A 21,008-nucleotide genomic window follows, 5' to 3' on the forward strand; every position below is an offset into this window, starting at 1 on the left:
ATAATAGCACCAACAGTTGATCTCTTCTCACTAAGCTGCTTGCTTATTGTCGAGTAGCCCATCCCAGCCTTGTGCAGCTCTACAATTTTGTCCCTGGTGTCCTTAGATAGCTCCCTGGTCTTGGCCGTGGGGGAGAGGTAACAGTCTGACTGTTTGAGGGTGTGGACAGGTGTCTTTTATACAGATAACCAGTTCAAACAGGTACCATTAATACAGGTAACAAGTGGAGGATAGAGGAGCTTCTTAAAAAAGTAACAGGTCTGTGAGAGCCAGAAATCTTGCTGCTTGGTAGGTGTCAAAATATTCATTTTCCACAAGAATATACAAGTAAATTGTTTAAAAATCATACAATGTGATTCCTGATTTTTTTTCTTTCAGATTCTGTCTCTCACAGTTGAAGTGTACCTATGATGGAAATTACAGACCTCTCTCATCTTTTTTAAGTGGGTCAACTTGCTTGTGTGCCCTTCTGGGGTGGTATCATCCTGATGATGGGGTATCATTCCCCGAGACGTTGAAGTGTTGTTCTGCTGTTTGTGCACCAAAGTTCATTTATGTATCATTCTTGGAGTTCCGCCTTGTTCTTTCTGCTATACATGGGGCTGCCTTACCCCAGGAGGGCACACAAGCAAGGACTGTGAGTAGGGCTCAGCTGCCCTATTGGAGTGCCTGGTTGGAAATATTTTGTGTGTGTGTATGTATGTATGTATGTATACTTGTATGTATATATATATATATATATATATATATATGTATGTATGTATGTGGGTTGGGATTGGGTGACTGGCGGTCAGCATACTGATGCCAGGATTACGGCCACCATATTCTGGTGGGGAAGGGGGGAGATGAAGCCCCTTGCGGGCTCTGAGGCTCGCTGCACTCGTCAGAGTTTCTATTCACACTCTAAAAGGAGTGGAAATAGTACCTGTTAGTCGGCATGCCGACTGTCGGCATTTGCAGCGGTTCGGATTCCGGCGTCGGTATTCTGACCGGCGGGATCTCGACCGCCAGTAACAGGGACAGGGGTGTGCAGCAGCTGAGAGATCACACAAGTCTGTTGGTTTGGTGCAACTCACCTCAGACCGTTTTGTTGTGTAGAAAAACAGAAATAAACATAAAAAGTTAAATATCTAACTAAACACAGGATAATCCTACCTCACTAAACAAAAAATACAAGGAGAAGTTTCCCTGACACAGCTCATTGGTTTTCAAAAGCAGGTTTCTCTCTCTCACAAAAACTCCATAGTCCAGTGGTTCCCAAACTGTGTTCCTAGGCACCCTGGGGTGCCTCGGGACACTTGTAGGGGTGCCTTGGTTTGATGGTCCAGGACCAATTAAAATTATTTATGGTCAATGTAATAGGCAAAACTGGTGCTGGTGGCTGCTAATCATAAAATATGTGGACAAACAGAAGAAAATCTTGTCCCTCACCCCACAATTTAACTTATGGATGACATATAAACACAATTTACTTCATTTAATATTTCTTTCTAAATTTCTCAATAAGAAGCTTTTGTCCTGGAGGTGCCGTGAAAAAAATTCTGATGCTCTAGGGCGCCGTGATTCCTAAAAGTTTGGGAACTATTGCCATAGTGTCTCATCTTTCCCCAGGCAGTATAATAGATAGATGATCAGGCTAACAAACACCAATAGCTAACAGTCCTAATTAGCAGTCTGTGAGGCTAATAGCACAAAGATCTGAACTGGGCCTAAATAGATGGAGAACCCACCTTCTCTTGTCACATCCAACCTCAGGACCCTAATCCAGTTCTCTCAACAGAACCAACACAATATTCCTTAGGTTTTAAAACACAAGTAAGTAAGAAACCCGGGGCAAATATATTCCTGCTTTGAGATACTGTAGATAGATATATATATATATATATATATATATATATATAGATATATATTTATATGTATATATATATATATATATATATATATAGCAAACACAGGTGCGGCACTCGGGCCACGGTTAACAGCAAAAAATGACAGGCGGAGACTGTGTAATTCAATCAATCAACGTTTCAATATTAGAGAATATTGTCATCAGGATATTCTCTAATATTGAAACGTTGATTGATTGAATTACACAGTCTCCGCCTGTCATTTTTTGCTGTTAACCGTGGCCCGAGTGCCGCACCTGTGTTTGCTATACATTCTCTGATTGTGAGGGCACCGGCTCAAGTTGTCTATGCTGCGGGGAGTGCCGGACTCTGGAACTTCTCTCTCTATATATATATATATATATATATATATATATATATATAATGTGTGTGTAGTAGGTAGTCTCGGACCGGCACTTCCACTGGTAGTAAACACGAGCTCCGGTGCCCTCAGTAAAACAACAGTATTGCAGTTAAAAACAAAAAGCTGCGGCACTCGAAGTCTTAATCACGTACAGTGTATTCACATCACATCACATCACATACAACTCCAACGTTTCGGGGAGCATTGTACATGTGTGTGTATGTATGTGTGTGTATTTATGTGTGTGTGTATATATATATTAGAGAGAGAGAGAGAAAACACATGGGGGGCGCACACTGTGAGTATAAATAAATCAGTCTTTACTAAAACAAGTATATGCTCATATACGTCTCAAGAAAGAAATGCCTAGGCTCGTGATGGACCATGACATCACTACGTCCAGCGTACTCCAAGTCCAGGGGCGTGTCTTGGAGGATGCTAGACGTGGTGATGTCATCACCCGTGTTTCCAGTGCGGGATATCTGAGGTCTGTAGCCGATGCTTGTGGAGACTGGCCGGGCTGATTCAGGACCTGGGGCTGTCCGGAGGCTGGATCACGAGGCTAGGCATTTCTTTCTTGAGATGTATGTGAGCATTTACTTGTTTTAGTAAAGATTGTTTTATTTATACTCGCGGTGTGCGCCCCCCATATGTTTTCTCTACCCCATGTGTTTTCTCTACATGTTAGAAATCTGAGCCCGTGGTTGGGACGAATTGGAGGAGGCTGCACATACACTTTAAAAGTCCGTGTCCATTAGCAGTTTATGGTGTAGAGTGTATCAGGAAATATTTCTGCTGCAGGGTACACTGGGCTCCACAGGGAATGACATTGGGGTGTAGAGTAGGATCTTGATCCGAGGCACCAACAGGCTCAAAGCTTTGACTGTTCCCAGAATGCATAGCGCCGCCTCCTCTAACCCCGCCTCCGTGCACAGGAGCTCAGTTTTGTAGTTGGTGCCATGCAGTAAGCAGGCATACAACAGGGGGGCTGCTCCAGCAGCCCTGAGAAGAAGCTATTAATGAAAGATGAAGACTTCAAGGGCTGCAGCAGAGACACTGACTGTGTTAGATGTCAGTCAGACATCTCCTGCTGCAGCTCCATCACCTCCCCCTGCGGTGCTATACACTCCCGCGCCCTGGTTGCCGGGTACTTACAGCAGAGGCTCCGGTTTCTTCCAGTTAGTCACACACACACTACCGCTGTTCTCCTGGATCGCGTGGCCGCATTCAGGGAGGAGGTAGGTGGGTCCCCTCTGCGGGACCCGCTGTAAATCGCGATCCCGCTCGGCCGGTGGGAGGCGGTCCGCGCGCGCTGGCATGGACACTGTGGCAGTACAGGGACCCCACTAGACCACCAGGGCAAGGGCACAGGTCGGTTTCCTCTCATAAACCGTGGTGAAGTCCAGCAGGGGGATAAGGCTTTGACCTGTAGTCCCTCCCCCAGCCCCAGGGCGCCATTTAGAGGAAATGTTCCCGCCCTGGAGCTGCATATCTTTCTCTCCCTCACTCCCTGTCAGCGTTTGGGCGCCATTAGGACAAGCTGAGCTGATCCTGGGACTGCTTGGGCAAATCCTCCTCTGTAAAGCCGCCTGCATGTCAGCGCTGTGCATTTTACAGGACACTTAAGTATTATACATGTCCGCTGACAGTGTTATTTAAGAAAAAGTGCATTTAGTCAGGGTTATATAGTACAAGTACCCTGTGATATACATCCAGTCTTTACTGTGCATTGTTGTATCGATTGAGTGTATAGCTATACTTAGTACTACATTGTATTGCTAGTCCAGTGCAGTTTTAGTGCATGTCATCATTTCTGCATTGTGTAATGTGACTCTGTGTGTGTGCATATAGCTGCTGTGTGACCTCCATTTCGTGTATCTCACTATATAGGGAGTGCTATCTCTATATTCTATAACCTGAGGGGGCTAAGTGCGTCAGGTGTATCATTTAATATAGGTGTTTCACAAGATATACTCAGTGTGTATTTTTCTCTGTGATTTTTAGTCACCATATACCTCTTGAATTCCCTGTTTGTGCTGTTACACTGCACAGGGGGTTCTTGTCAGGTATTGTGCTGCTGATATTGTACTGGGTTGCCCTGCATTGAGCTTTCGGATATGTCCGCTACAAGGGGCAACGGAGCTGGGGCTGATCCCACATTGTGTGGTGGAGACGCTGCAGACGCATTAGAGGAAAATATAGCAGCTGAGGGTTCAGGTTCTGGGGGCTCCTTACCAGTAGGATCGTAGCAACGGGGGTTCAAAATGACCCGCCTTGGGCTACTTTCTCCACACTTTTGAAAATGCTGGTAACTAGATTAACGCCCCCTATGGGACCTCCTGTGCCGGTACAACCACTTATGGTCCCCGCGGTTAACCCGCCTTGGGCAGATCAACTGTCTGCTCAGTTACAGCAATTGAACCAATCACTGACTACTCAGAAGCCTAACCCTCGCCCGCCTAAGACCAAGGGGTCCTCTAAGTGGGCTATTACTTCCTCACAATCCACCAACGTCCCAGACACCTCGTCTGATCAGGCTCAGTCTTCAGATTGCTGATGACCGTTGCCTGATGCTGCCCCTAAGAAACCGGACAGATTTAAACGTCAGAAAGTGATTAAACAAGTTTTACCTCATTCTGATCATTTAGTTGACATACATCAGGAGTCCTGGGAAAATCCAGGAAAGAAATTCACGCCTCACAAGAAGATGCTGGCTCGCTATCCCCTCACTGCGGAGCTAAGTAAAAATTGGGAAACACCCCCGCCAGTGGATTCGCAGGTGGCGCGGCTAGTGGTATCCTCAGCTCTGCCAGTAACTACCGTGACGTCTTTGAAAGAACCGACGGATAAGTGTGTGGAGGGATGTTTAAAGGCGATTTACACCTTAGAAGGTGCTGCGCACCGGCCCACCATTGCAGCGACATGGGCTGCAGAGGCTATTAAAGCGTGGGCTCAGGAGTTGGAAGCTGAGATGTCTTCCGACGTTTCTGATCATGCTAGACAATGCTTATTGTATATTGTCACAGCTTCTCATTACATTAATGAGGCGGTTTCTGATGCCGGTATCCTGGCGACCAAGGCTTCTACTACGTCCATACTGGCTCGCCGAATTCTATGGTTGCGGTCCTGGTCTGTGGATCTGGACTCTAAGAAAACCCTGGAGGTACTCCCTTTTAAGAGAGACATTCTTTTTGTTGAAGACCTCAACAAGATTGTGGCTGACTTAGCTTCTGCTAAAACAGCTTGTCTACCTAGTACTGCTCCTTCAGTACCGAAGGCTAAGAGTACTTCCTTTCGCTCCTTTCGTCCTTCAGGGAAAACAAAGGGTCAGGCGTACCCGAAACAGCCTCGCACTTCCAAACCCAATAAGCCCAAACCCAAACGGGCCTGGGCTGCCAGTCAGCCTGCTTCCAAGACTGATAAGCCTGCCGCATGATGGGGCGGGCCTCCCTTTGGGGGATCCCAGGGTGGGGGGCTGACTTCTAGGGTATACCCAGGAATGGTTGAAGACCACTTCCGATGCCTGGGTATGGGAAGTCGTCACTCGAGGTTACGCCGTATCCCTCAAAAATCATCCCCCTCATCGATTTTGCCTGACAGACGTCCCTTCGGATCAGGTGAAGGCAACAACTCTTCATTCGGTGGTACAGTCCCTCCTGGACACAGGAGTGGTAGTACAGGTGCCTCTGGCTCAAAGGGTACTATTCACTGCTGTTCCTAGTCCCAAAATCAAATGGGTCATGTAGACCCATTCTCAACCTCAAGTCCTTGAACAAATTTGTGAAGGTCTCCAAGTTTCGTATGGAAACTCTTCGCTCTATTGTTCTGCCATTGGAACCTGGGGATTATATGGTCTCCCTGGACATACAGGATGCTTACCTGCATATTTCCATTGCAATGTCTCATCAGCAATACCTGAGGTTTGCGGTTTGCAACCTCCATTACCAAATTCGGGCGTTACCTTTTGGTTTGACCACAGCTCCGCGAGTCTTCTCCAAGGTCATGGTGGTAATGATGGCTGTGCTCTGCCGTCAAGGGGTCAGGATCCTACCGTACCTGGATCACCTGGCAAATTCCCCAGAACTTCTATGCCATCTGGATCTGACTATCCAGTTTGTGCAAGTCCACGGGTGGCTCATCCACTGGAAGAAATCTTCCCTGGTCCCTGCTCAGAGCATGGTGCACCTGGGGGCGTTGTTGGACACTCACAACCAGCGGTTGTTTCTGTCTCAAAAGAAAGTCCTGAAGCTTCAGGACAGGATTCGATTCTTCCTATCTCGTCCGCAAGTGTCGATATATTCGGCAGTGCAAGTGCTAGGTCTCATGGTGTCGGCTTTCGACATGGTGGAGTACGCTCAATTACATTCCCACCCTCTGCAGAAGCTGATTCTTGCAAAGTGGGATGGCCTGCCTCACAGAATCAGGTCTCAAATTATCTCCTAGTCCCCGGAGGTCCGTCTGTCACTGAGCTGGTGGCTTCAGGACCAACGATTGAGCAGGGGTCATCCCTTCTGGATCTCCAACTGGGTCCTTCTGACGACGGATGCCAGTCTGAGAGGTTGGGGCGTGGTGTTGGTGCAACACTCCCTTCAGGGTCGGTGGACCAAGGAGGAGTCTCTCCTACCAATAAACATTCTGGAATTGCGGGCGGTGTTCAACTCATTGAACTTGGCCCAGCATTTAATACAGAACAGACCTGTTCAAGTACAGTCGGACAACACCATGGTGGCGTACATCAATCATCAAGGCGGCACTCGAAGCCGCATGGCAATGAGGGAAGTATCAAGGATTCTTCAGTGGGCGGAACGCCATCTGGCAGCCATATCGGCAGTATTCATTCTGGGGATCCTAAACTGGGAAGCGGACTTTCTCAGTCGTCAGGACGTACATGCTGGAGAGTGGAGCCTCCATCCAGAAGTGTTTCAACTCCTCGTGGACAGATTGGGCCTTCCAGATGTGGACCTGATGGCGTCTCGACGCAATCAAAAGGTTCCGGTCTTCGGAGCAAGAACAAGGGATCCTCAAGCAGCATTCGTGGACGCACTGGCAATTCCATGGAACTTTCAGCAGCCATACGTGTTCCCTCCGGTGTCACTCCTGCCCAGAGTAATAAGGAAGTTCAAGCAAGAAGGAGGAATCCTGCTTCTGATCGCTCCCGCATGGCCCAGACGGCATTGGTTCTCAGACCTTCAGGGTCTCTCGATAGAGCGTCCCCTTCTACTTCCACAGCGCCCAGATCTCCTTGTTCAGGGCCCCTGTGTATATCAGTATTTAGCCCGGTTGGCTTTGACGGTGTGGCTCTTGAAGCTTCCGTCTTGAGGGCCAAAGGTTTTTCTGAGGCTGTCATTCAAACTATGTTGAAGGCTCGGAAACCGGCTTCTGCTCGGATTTACCATTGGGCCTGGAATTCTTACTTTGCTTGGTGCGCATCTAACAATCATGACGCTTACAAGTTTAGCAGGGCCAAACTTTTGGCCTTTCTACAACAGTGCCTGGAGTTGGGCCTTCGTCTGGCCTCCCTCAATGTTCATATTTCTGCCTTGTCGGTTTGGTTCCAGAGGAAAATTGCGACATTACCTGATGTACATATGTTCACTCAGGGTGTGTTGCGGTTTCAACCTCTCTATGTCCCGCCTGTGGCCCCTTGGAACTTGTCGGTGGTTTTGGAGGCTTTGCAAGGGTCTCCGTTTGAGCCTCTTGAATCTGCAGACCTTAAGTGGCTTTCTCTTAAGGTGTTGTTTCTGCTGGCTATTGCCTCTGCTAGACGGGTGTCGGATTTGGGTGCCTTATCTTGTAGGTCACCATATCTGGTTTTTCACCGTGATCAGGCGGTTCTTAGAACACGTCCCGGGTATTTACCCAAGGTGGTGTCTTCTTTCCATCTTAATCAGGTGATTGTGGTTCCGGCCTTTGCATCTCCGCTCTTTGGAAGACAATTCAGGTCTTTGGATGTGGTACGGGCTCTCCGTATCTACGTGAAGAGAACTGCCTCCATCAGGAAGTCGGATTCTCTCTTTGTTCTGTTTGGTTTTCACAAACGTGGCTTGCCTGGTCACAAGCAGACCCTCCTAGCCAGATGGATTAGAATGGTGATTGCACATGCTTATGTACAGGCTGTTCCAGCTCCTGCTACCATTAAGGCCCATTCTACTCGGTCGGTTGGACCTTCTTGGGCGGTCCGACGTGGTGCGACCCTTGAACAATTGTGCAAGGCGGCTACGTGGTCCTCAGTGAACACGTTCATAAGGTTTTTATGCCTTTGATATTTCCGCCTCCCAGGATGCTTCCTTTGGACGCCGGGTTCTTGTGCCCGCTACAGTGCGTCCCCTCCCATAAGGAACTGCTTTAGGACATTCCCAATGTCATTCCCTGTGGAGCCCAGTGTACCCCGCAGCAGAAAACAAGATTTATGGTAAGAACTTACCATTGTTAAATCTCTTTCTGCGAGGTACACTGGGCTCTACAGGGCGCCCACACTGACGCACTTAGCTTCTTTGGGTTGGTATGACATCCGTTGACACTTTCTCCTGTCCTGAGAGTGTGGTGTATGTGGCTACTAACAGTTGTCGTCTCTTTTGCCTGCTACTGCATTGGACTGGTTAACAAAAAGTGAGCTCCTGTGCATGGAGGCGGGGTTATAGAGGAGGCGGCGCTATCCATTCTGGGAACAGTCAAATCTTTGAGCCTGTTGGTGCCTCGGATCAAGATCCTACTCTACTCCCCAATGTCATTCCCTGTGGAGCCCAGTGTACCTCGCAGAAAGAGTTTTAACAACGGTAAGTTCTTACCATAAATCTCGTTTTTACTGTATATATTTTGAAAGGGTCTGCCACTCCCATTTCGTAAAAGTAGCTATGTCCGGTGCTCTCGCAAATAAATCACAAATGTACTATATAGCAAAGATTTAGCACTAAGAGCAATAGTAAGCAGTCTAGTCCTATGTTTCAGTGCCGTTATTCGTTGTGCACTGTCATTCGGCATAAAAGAATAACAAAGCATTGCTTACATTAAATACCCCGTCTCACCACATGTGTACAGAACGCTAGGAGCGTTAACATTGAATTGGCCAGCAGCACTTACAAGTGACGTCATTGTGACAGGCATGCATAGCATGACATGTAGTGTGAATAGTCAAACCTCCAAACAGATGGTAATGTATGACTACACAGTACTCACTTTAACTAATAAGAAAAGTTACACTAAGGATATCAAAGAATCTTAATAACTATGATGCATAATAACAAGCACTTAAGTTTGTATCTGGAACAAACCATTTTTCAATGCAAGATGCATTATATTTTTCTGAGCAGGGTAAATACTGACTGCTTTTGCATGTAGCCAACAAATGTTAGACAGATTTATTTTTACACTGCAGTTTAGATACACCCCACACAAATCTAAATCTCTCTGCACGTTACATCTGCCACACTTGCAGTTCAACATGGTTTTGCACAGTTTGTGGTTTGCTTCCACATCTGAATAACCCCCATTTTCTGCCATGTTTCCAAATCCTAATCAGGCTCAATGTGTTTATAATAATGCAAATGACAAATACTGATATACTGTAAGTTCCTTCTCAATCCACAATGTTAAACAGGATATACAATATATGGAACCCAGAATATGCCAGGTCATCTCAGTCTCCGCCCCCACTGAACCCTGCCCCGTTCTGCTGTGCTCCCTTCCCCACTCTTATACTTACCCCGATGGCCGTTCCTCCTCTCCTAGGGCTGTCCCATTCTCCCTCACAGTAGGAGGCTCTCAGCCAGGCTTCCACTGCACATTGAGGAGATGGGACAGACAGATTATTATTTTTATTATTATGTACTTGTTTATATATATATATATATATATATATATTTATTTTTTATCTGAAATACATTGCACAGGTTAAAACAAGTAAATATAGCAAAAAAATATACTTCATGAGCCTTTCCACATTTACGTTTAACTCAGTTAGTGCTTGATCACATGCTGCATTATGTGGCTGACATATTGAGTGAGCTTAAATTTACATCCATTGAGCCCAGGCCTGCCCACCATATATGCACCTGCATTAGTCAGATAATGTCAAATGTTTTTACCATTACCTAATTGGCTTTTTTAAATCCGTATTTCTCTAGCATCCATAAGGGATATTGGGGAATCTAGTACGATGGGGTATAGACGGGGTCCAATGAAGCCGGTGCACTTTAAATTTCTTCACTGGGTGTGCTGGCTCCTCCCCTCCATGCCCTTTCCCACAGGCAGTTTAGAAAAAAGTGCCCGCAGGAGAGGATGCACATCTCTGAGCTTCTCGTCTCAACAAAGCGCTTCACTGGTATTGCTCACGAACCAGGGACCCTCAGGCGAGGGCAGTAGATACACTGACGTCGCCTTGGCCTTACCGACTGGTCTACCTGTTTCCTCCGATTCCGTTGCTCCCAATGGTGCTCAAGTGCATCAGAAATCAGGGAGTCAAGGCAATTCTGATTGCCCCAGATTGGCCTTGGAGAGTGTGGTACGCGGATCTTCTGGACATGTCCGTCGAAGACCCTTGACCTCTACCTCTCAGAAGAGATCTTCAACGAGGACTGTTAGTCTACCCGGACTTACGGCGACTTCGTTTGACGGTATGGAGGTTGAGCGGAACATCGTAGCTCACAAGGGCTTTTCCAAAAAGGTTATTGCTACCATGGTTCAGGCCAGGAAACCTGTGACGTCAAAACATTATCATCATATCTGGAGAAGATATATGTCTTGGTGCGAGGAAAGCACGTATCCGCCTGCAGAGTTCCACTTGGGACGTTTCTTACGTTTCCTGCAGGCTGGTGTGGATGAGGGCTTACATCTGGGTTCCATTAAGGTCCAGATTTCATCTCTCTCCATTTTCTTCCTGAAGAAATTGGCAGTGTTGCCAGAAGTTCAGACCTTCTTACAGGGGGTACTTCACATACAACTTCCTTTTGTGCCGCCTACGGCACCCTGGGAATTGAATGTAGTGTTGGAATTTCTACAGTCCTCCTGGTTTGAACCTCTGCTGACGGTAGAAGACAAGTACCTCACATGGAAGACGGTGATGTTACTGGCCCTGGCTTCTACTCTACGTGTCTCAGAATTCGGGGCCTTATCGTGTAAAAGTCAATACTTGGGGGGGTCATTCAGACCCAATCGCACGCTAGCTTTTTTGCAGCGGTGCGATCAGCTTTGAACTGCGCATGCGTATGCACCGCAATGCGCAGGCACGTCGGCCTCCGGGGACGGGGATCGCCGGACAGCGATCGCAGCGGTGATCGCAAGAAGATTGACAGGAAGAGGCCGTTTGTGGGTGTCAACTGACCGTTTTTAAGGAGTGTCCGGGCGAACGCAGGCATGTCCAGCCTTTTTAAAGGATTCCTGACGTCAGCTCGTGGTCGCACCCCTGCACAGCGTTTACCACTCCCCCTGTAGGCGGAAACTACCTTATCGCAGCACTGCAAAAAACTGCCTGCATGCGATCAGGTCTGAATCACCCCCTTGGTCTGTTATGAGGACAGTGCGGAGATCCGGACTAGACAGCAGTTCCTGCCAAAGGTTTTCTCCGCGTTTCACCTGAATCAACCTATTGTGGTTCCGTCCAGTTCTGATACTACTTCTCCTCCGGAGGCATTGGATGCTGCGCGTGCCTTGAAAATCTATGTCAAGCACACAACTTGGATCAGAAAGATGGATTCCTTGTTCGTGCTCTATGATGCACAGAAAAAAGATTGTCCTGCTTCGAAGCAGTTCATTGCTCATTGGATTAGGCTTACTATCCAACAGGCCTATGTGTCGGCAGCCTTACCTGTTCCTAAGTCTCTGAAGGCCCACTCTATAAGATCAGTGGGCTCTTCCTGGGCAGCCACCCATGGAGTCTCAGTCTTGCAACTATGCCGAGCTGCTACCTGGTCGGGGAAGAACACCTTTGTGAAGTTCTACAAATTTGATACCCTGGCCAAAGAGGATGCCCAGTTTGGGCAGGCAGTGCTGCAGCAGTCTCCGCACGTTCCCGCCAGTTCTGGAAGCCTTGGGACGTCCCCATCGTACTAGATTCCCCAATATTCCTTATGGATGCTAGAGAAAATAGGATTTTAATTACCTACCGGTCATTTATTTTCTCGTAGTCCATAAGGCATATTGGGCGCCCGCCTCAGTGCGTGGACTTTTCTGCAGGTTCTCTTATGTGGTTACCTGTTCAGCTGTTGCTGTTGTTGTTTCCAGCCATTGCTGGTCGTTGTATGTTAGTGGTGTGCTGGTTTATAAATTTCACCACTCTTTGTTGTCATGTTTCCTTCTCTCATATATGTCTTTTCTCCTTTGGCATGTTTTTACCTATAACTTCCTGTGGGAGGGGGCATAGAGGGGAGGAGCCAGCACACCCAGTTGAAGAAATTTAAAGTGCACCGGCTCCTTTGGACCCCGTCTATACACCATTGTAGTAGTTTCCCCAATATCCCTTATGGTCTATGAGAAAAGGATTTACTGGTAGGTAATTAAAGTCCTATTACAATTTTGCGTGCTTCTGATGATTCTTCTGTTATGCATGGAGCAGTGATGCTATACATAGTCTAGTCAAGTGCTATATGGCTGAAATGAGCAACTGTTGTAGTCTATCAATAGTTAACATGCCTAACATTTATGTGAAAAAGTGGGCAAGTGCAGTCATCATAAACTGCTAAGAAGCCATTATGACTACCTCAGAACAGTTTATTAATGAAGTAATGTTTACTGATTGAGTCACTGGTGTATAAGATGGTATGTTGTGGGATTTGCGTCAATTGTCTTACAAGTACATGCACTTTGCCTAAGTGTGTCACAGTAGATAGTTGTGGTCTCACTGCTCTTCATTCTTAGGTCCCGGAAGTGCGTCTAAAAAGTGTAATTGCTCTACAAGGACTTTATGAGAAAAATCATCTTGTTTCCAAAATGGATCTTTTTACAACACGGTTTAAGGTAAGCCAGTGCCTAAAGCGGAAACTTTATATTTTTATGCAACTATTTTTCAAATCCCCATATGTATTTTTCCTTCAACCAGTTTATTTATTCATTCCAACTTTCTTAGTTCAACATCATTCTTCTGCTTGTGTCATCTGCATCTTTCTCTCACTTGCGCGCCACTTTCGGCAACCATTCATGCCCTTTTGAACACCCTAAGTCATTTTCTGTTTTACCATTACTCCTCTTCTTACTTGTTTCTGGCCATTCATGTTTATAGTAAATTATACCATAATGTAGTGGCACCTTACTCATCGAACAGACCAATTGTTATATTCTACCATCAGTCTGTGATTATAGTGTAGTGACCAGCAATGTAGATTCTGATACAGGCTGGGATCATTTTTAACCTAGTGGACACTATTTAATGGTATTCTTTCTTGATTGAGTAACACATGCAGTTTATTGTTAGGTTTGCTAAGGTTTACTTTTTCATGTCTGATAGGATCGTATTGTGTCAATGACCCTGGACAAAGACCACGAGGTGTCTGTCCAAGCTATGAGGCTCCTCGTTCACATGTCAAAGTACGTATTTTGCTTTAAATATTGTATTTTACCTGATTAACATGATCTTTGTAATTATACTGAAATCAGTACATTAAAAAATAACTGCATATTAGTGTTACCCCATAATGAGAGTCTAGCCTGGCGGGTACTTTGTATTCCACCAGAGCAGACAGCATGACATTAGGAGTATTATTTCTGGCTGCAGTGAAAAATAAATACACAACATATGTCTAGGACATGTTTATATGGGGTGGTCCTCAGTATGCCGACTGCCGGGATCCCGGCGCACAGTATACCGGCGCCGGCATACCGACACTTATTCTCCCTCGTGGGGGTCCACGACCCCCCTGGAGGGAGAATAAAACAGTGTGGCGCGCGTAGCGCGGCGAGCCCGCAAGGGGCTCATTTGCGCTCGCCACACTGTCGGTAAGCCGGCGGTCGGGCTCCCGGTGCTGGTCGCCGGGAGCCCGACCGCTGGCATATCGTAGTGAACCCGTTTATATGTTAGTGTGTCACGCAGCACAATCAGCATTTATTGACACTTTTATTTTTGTGTTCAGTGTTTTATTATGGAGCCATTAATCATGAACATAACCCTATATATTTACAACTTCTCTTACATGCAAACATGCCATGCTTACAGTATTTCCTGAGATGTGTAAAGATGTATTAATCTCTACTTGTACATATGGTCTCTCACAGGATTATCTTGAAATTGTTCCCACTAATGTTTTTCAAAAAAACCTGTGTAATAGTTTCAGGAGCTGATCAAACTCTAAAAAGATATTGTAGATCGCTGTGATCATGAGTGGAAATCATTTTTCCTATATCCAGTAGAAAATCTGTTAGTAATCCATTTATCCAGTCGTCGTGTAAATTGCCTGGACTGCATTCACTGTCAGAACAGTAGAAATTTGTTGGACAATATAAGGAACACAATTTCTATAGTCACTGCACTTTTTCCGAATGCTGACTTTATCAGTAATAGAAAAAGGTTTGTCTTGCATTTTGAAAATGTGCAGCGAGTGTAATTTTTTATTGAAGGCAACCCTTAGAGTTTAGTCATCCATTAATGATGATGGACAATTGCATGTGCAATTTTATTATCTGTCACTAGAGGGCATCATATCACCTGTATTCTTTGCACAGGCTAGGTTGTCAGTAAAGGTTCCCAATAATAGTGCTTTGATTCTATCAGAATATTATGAAACACTGAATGTAAATAAGTCTGTGCTAACTAACAACATACTATTCCTTTTAAAACTGTGCTTTACAGGCATAATTATGTAGAAGTAAAGCCTCTATGCCAGTGGTTTCCTAAGTTTTCTTGAATCACAGTGCCATAGAATTTCAGAATTCTTTTTATGACACTACTACACCAAAAGTTTCTTATTGAGAAATTTAACAACAATGATTAAGCTCAGTGCATTGTGCTTACCTGCTTTCCTTAGGTTCAGTTATAGACAGGGTTGAACTTCTATTTGTTTACATATTTTATGATAGGCAAACCCAGTGCTTTAGGCTGCCAATCCCATCCACCATAAATAATTCAATTTGGTACTGGACCACCAACCTGTGGCACCCAGTTTGGGAACCACTGCTCTAGGCAATAGAAAAGACCTCGTGAGCAGGGCCCTCTTCCCTCTTGTGCTTTTCCTTCCCTCACTTATACCATCATCTCTTTACTGCCGACTGGCACCAGACATTTGGGACTGGCCGTCCCGCTTCTGGTTTTGACTTCAAATTCAGTAATGTCTATACACCTTGTCCTTGTTCTGCAATGTTTTGTACTGTAAGTCCCTGTTTTGTCTTCATACTCTTCCTGTTTATGTACAGTATTTTGTAATGTTCTGCAGACACTTTGTGACGCCATATAAATAAAGGATAATAATAAAAATAATGTTTAGAACAACTAATAGAAGTTTGTTTGCAGGATCAACATAAATAAATGATGAATACTTGTAATCCTTTTTATAAATTGAGAGAACAACTAAAGATAATGTGTATCCTAAAGATAAGGGTCTGCGTTGTGGGAGCAAGTTGGGTACACTGGGCATTTGTGGCTCCACAACAACGACCTTTTTTACTGTATGTAACTGTAAATGATAAACATTATTAGTGAAATAACATAAATGTATTCTGTGGGCTAAATACATAATTCAGAAGGTCACAATGTCATTATGACCTAGAAACCAAACAACAGGCTTGCCAAAATGTAAATGAAGAGCACAGTATCCTGACCACAGGGCACCATGTGTCACTTGTGCCAACCTCAACTAAAGGGAAGGTATCACAATAAACATTTTAATATGCTGTGTAAATTTAGGTGAGATAAAAGTTGTAAGCTGTTTTAGTAAGAAAAAATAAATAAATTATATATATATATATATACACACACACGTTATTTAGAGAGCAAAATACAGCTGGCACTCTTTATTACTTTCTGGAAGGCAGGGCACCGGAGCATTTCTTTCTATGTTACACTTGGAGTGCCGGACATAAGTGTTATATATATGTTATTTAAAATTTTCTTTTGTTATCCCTCCCCTGTGGTATATATTTTTTGTTCATTGAGATGAATGATAAATCAGAAAGACTCAGTGGAGAGACCATTCTTCCACGTAATTACAGACATGGGGACGCAGACATAGTGGTGCATGGAGCGCATTGTCAGACATATGGGTGCAGACATAGCAGTGCATGATGTTCTATGTCAGACATAGCGGTGCAGACATAGCAGTGCATGATGTTCTATGTCAGACATGGGGGTGCAGACATAGCAGTGCATGGTGCTCTATGTCAGATGTAGGGCTGCAGGCATAGCGGTACATGGTGCTCTATGTCAGACATATGGGCGCAGACATAGTGGTGCATGGAGCGCAGTGTCAGACATAGCGGTGCAGACATAGCAGTGCATGATGTTCTATGTCGGATGCAAAGGTGCAGGCATAGCGGAGCATGGAGTGCTGTATCAGACAGGGGTGCATGGTGCTCTTTGTCAGACATAGCGGTGCATGGTGCTCTGTGTCAGACATATGGGTGCAGGTATAGCGGTGCATGGTGCTCTGTCAGACATAGGGGTGCAGGCATAGTGGAGCATGGTGCTCTGTAGACATAGGGGCGCAGACATAGCAGTGCATGGTGCTCTGTATCAGACATAGGAGTGAAGACATAACCATGCATGTTGCTTTATGTCAGACATAGGGTTTCAGACATAGCAGTGCATGATGCTCTCAGACATAGTGGTGGAGACAGAGACCATCATTACCTGAAAACAAACCACACACAGCTCTTTGTAAGTGCTATACACCTGGATTTATGCAAGTGTATCCTGATTCGAGTCGGGGCTGGGAGACCGGTGCTGAAGATCCCGGTGGTCAGCATACTGACCCTAGGATCCCGGCAGTAGAATGCCTGTGGGAGTTGGGTGGTTTGAGTGCAACAAAGCTCCTTGCGGGCTCAGTGGCTCACTGCGCTCACCACAGGTTGTATTCCCACTCTATGGGTGTCATGGACACCCATGAGTGGGAATAGTCCCTTTTAGTTGGCATGGTAAGCGGGTGGGATCCCGACGTCGGCATGGTGACTGGCGGGATCCCGAGCGCTGGTCACATGACCGGATCCCGCTGATTCATGCGACAGTGTATGGACTTGTGGTGCAAGAGGACATTTGCTGTTAGTTAAGGTTTAGAAGACACACTGGTGCTCATTTTGTGTATTCATTTTCGGGATGTTTCTTGGGGAGCTGAGGAGGAACTGGCCATTTTCACTGCATTTACCCATCCAGGTGCTCAGTATGCTTCAGTATAAACATCAAGCAGTGTAAAAATAAAAATATCTTTTAAAACACAAAAATGCAGCAAATGAGGCTGAGCTGCATTGTAGGAGAGAAACACAAACTTCAAGTAATGGAATGGTTTTAAAGTTTTGCAGATCTGCCAGACAACTAGCCCGGGATGCGTTACTGCTCTGCATGCGATAGGTGTTAGTGGTTATTAAATGTGCCTTTAAAATCCTCCTTTCTTATAAAGCATTGCTAGTAAGAACAGGTACCTCGACATGGTATTATGTTGGACACAGAAACTTATGGTGAAAACAGGAATCCTGTGTATGTAATCTGTCATTTGGCCTAGGACAGAAAGGCCTATACTCAGCCAGTTGTCTCCCTGCCTTCTGTCTATATATGTCTTCATTTTTTCCCGAGTATCACTGAACATGGCTTCTTTTTTCAAATAGTAACCAGTATCAGTTCTCTAGTTCTTATTGTGGCACAGTATCTGCTCTTTCTTTCTATATTAAGTATTTGTTACTTATTATATTGATTTATTAAGGACCCAATTTGGCTTTATGGAGGTAGCATATTTATGGTGGCTAGCAAAGGGAAAAACGTACAATATTTGCAGTGTAAAAGCTCTTCTCATTATTAGAATGTCAATAGAGAATAGAATTATTCCCATGTAGCAGATTGTTGCCCGGTTGGCACTGCCAGTTTAGACCATGAATCATTTGGAAAAGCTGAAGAATCACTGTAATTGTATTATCACACAATGAATGAATTGGTATTTGTTGTGTTGAATTAGAATATAATGTGACAGAATAGAACTGGTTTGTCTCCTTGCAGGAACTGTGAGGATCTGTTTACTGCTGAGGACTGTGAAACCTTGTACCAGTGTGTGTATGCTACACACAGGCCACTGGCTGCAGCTGCTGGGGAATTTCTGTATAGAAGGTAATCAAAATCCACATAATGTGTAATGACGTTTAAGGGATCATTTAAAACAGCCAACAGCAATGCCAAAGTGGATGGTACAGACAGCAGAGAAACTAGTATCTTCCATCAGCTTTATATGCAAGCAGCAAAGGAACTGCATGCTGGTGAAAATGAAGAGCTAGTAATGCGGTATAACTTATATTGGTGGCCACAATAATGAGCCCTTTTATGCATACTGGTTTTATGGTACAGTTTTGATGTAATATTCTCATTATTTGTATCCAGTCTATGAAAATATATGCTTTTTTTTATTTTCTTTCAGTGTTTATAGTTGCAGTGACTCATATATTCCATAGCTACATATTTTGCTAATGTCGCATACCAGGTCAGGTGGTGTCACTTATATCCCTTTTTAGTGTTCACTCTAGGATCCGGGCAGGGTGCCAGATGTTGAGGGGCACAAGCGCGCGCCAAATAGGGGCGTGGCCATGCAAATAGGGTGTGTGGCCAATATACGTACTACAAGTGGGCTGAACCTCAGACGGGGGGCGTGGGCGGCCGGCGGCGTCACTGTTGGGGGCTTCCCCCAAGCTCTCTCACAGCGTGAATGTATGCCACGCGCATGCGTACGGCATCTTTACATGCTGGGAGGGCAGAAAGCGGGCGGCTGTTTTAGCAGGGCGCCTCAGAAAGGGCAGGCCGGGTTTTGCCCTTAAAAAATCGGGCAGGGCGCGGCGCCCTGCTAAAACAGTTTAGCGTGAACACTACCTTATCCACCATAGTTTTAACTCTGGTTATTACCAGGGCAACTCTAATGCGTTTCTTACTGCATTGACTCTGATGGTTGCGGTCCTGCGATCTCAGTGCAGGGATGCGAATGCCTGTCTGACAGACAGAGATGTTCGCGGGGAGGGGGGGGGGGATGGGACAATCAGTGTTTGGGAAAATGGGGATGTGTTGCCCCTATTTTTCGGGAGTGGCGAGGCCAAGGACTGCATTGCTACATGCAGTTTCCTTGGTCTCACAAGCCACCCTGTGATGGCAAGGCTGAGAAAGCTTAGGCTCACTCTGCCTGCCATTGCAGATAAATGTTGCAATGGTCATCTTAGATGCGATCGCAAATACAGGGAGGAGGTGGTATGCACCTCCTCTTGCATTTGCATTGCTAAGAATTGCAATATGAAAGCTGCTGCAAACAGCTTTGGAATTGCAATCCTTAGTGAATTAGGCTCACAGTGTGACGTTACAGAGGACCAGGGAGAGGAAAATAAACACAATGAGATTTCCAAGAGTGTGTCTGTTTGTTTGTCGCTTCAACAAGCAGACGTTTCATATAAACTTACCTTTAATCTTTTCACCTCATCTCCTGTTCTGAGCCCCAGGTCATCCTGTCCTCACTACAGTGCCAGGTCTAATTATACATTAACTTTTTTTCTTCATCTTTATTATTTTAAAATCACTTTTCTGAAAATAAGGTACAGCATGTGCAGTGTAATGACATATTGGTAATTGCTGTGGCTTTCTGTGACCAACATGCAGTGTTTGCTGTACTTGGCAGATATTGATGTGGGGAAAGTTGGTTAGACAATAATTTGATGATCGGCAACATGTCTGACATAGGATCCAAGCAAAGGCCACCAACAAGTGCCCGAGCAACTGACACTGCATGCTGCAAACACCAGCCCAGGATTGAGAAATCTCCTACATATTGATGACCATGAGGTCAAACTTTAAATATGATATATAGTTTAGATCATGCTCAGCCCACCTAACTGTGAAGTCCTCTCTTTCCACTTCTACTCATTGGCAAGCGGAAACTACATCACAGTCATTCTCCTCTATTCTCTTAGTATTGGTGAGAAATGTAGAGGTCTTCGTACAAGGCGAGTAGCAGAACATGAGAATGAATGATCTGATGTGTCCTCCTTAGTTGTAGAAGCCTGTGAAGTAAATTACAGTAAAGCACACTTATAGTAATTCAAACTGATGTAATCGTCTGCTCCTAATTCTATTGCTGTCAAAAGTGCACCAAATGTTTTTCTTTAAAGTTCTTTCTCAAACAGCATCGGTAAGCTTTAACCAAAAACAATATTGTCCATGTTAAAGGTTTTCATAAAAATAAAACTATTGCCCCAATGGCTAAAATAAGTTGAGAAATCAGAATGTTGGACATTCACTACAGTTGTTGGAAGCATAATTTATTGCAGGGGCGCAATGTGTGGCACTCCAGCTTCTGTGGATCTACACATCCCAGCATGCTCTGCCACAGATTTGCTGTTAGGGCATGCTAAAACTGTGGCAGGACATGCTAGGATTTATAGTTCCACAGCAACTTGAGTGCCACACATTCCCTGCCCCTGATTAACTGTATGTATTTTTTCTTCTAATATTAGATCTCCCATTAATGATTCACAGGCATTTGAACCCAGTAACAAGAGAAAACAGAGATGCACAGGAAACAGAATGCTCTGAGGACAATCTAACACAATTGAAGAATCTCTTAGATTTCTTCCTTGAAAATGAGGTATTGTGAAAACATTAATCAGTG

At 45.1% G+C, this 21,008-nt stretch overlaps 1 protein-coding gene across 1 annotated transcript in view; it reads left to right on the forward strand.

Moving 5' to 3' along the window:
* The window catches only part of LOC135019278 (cohesin subunit SA-2-like), a 440,449-nt gene that overhangs the window by 204,179 nt on the left and 215,262 nt on the right, over positions 1-21,008 (forward strand). The window contains exons 12-15 of the mRNA XM_063953088.1: positions 13,102-13,200; positions 13,688-13,767; positions 18,371-18,478; positions 20,876-20,984. Coding sequence (XP_063809158.1) covers positions 13,102-13,200; positions 13,688-13,767; positions 18,371-18,478; positions 20,876-20,984 — 396 coding nt within the window. The remainder of the gene's footprint in view (positions 1-13,101; positions 13,201-13,687; positions 13,768-18,370; positions 18,479-20,875; positions 20,985-21,008) is intronic.

Source organism: Pseudophryne corroboree, chromosome 2 (assembly GCF_028390025.1).
Source record: "Pseudophryne corroboree isolate aPseCor3 chromosome 2, aPseCor3.hap2, whole genome shotgun sequence".
In the NCBI taxonomy this organism is placed as follows: Eukaryota; Metazoa; Chordata; class Amphibia; order Anura; family Myobatrachidae; genus Pseudophryne; species Pseudophryne corroboree.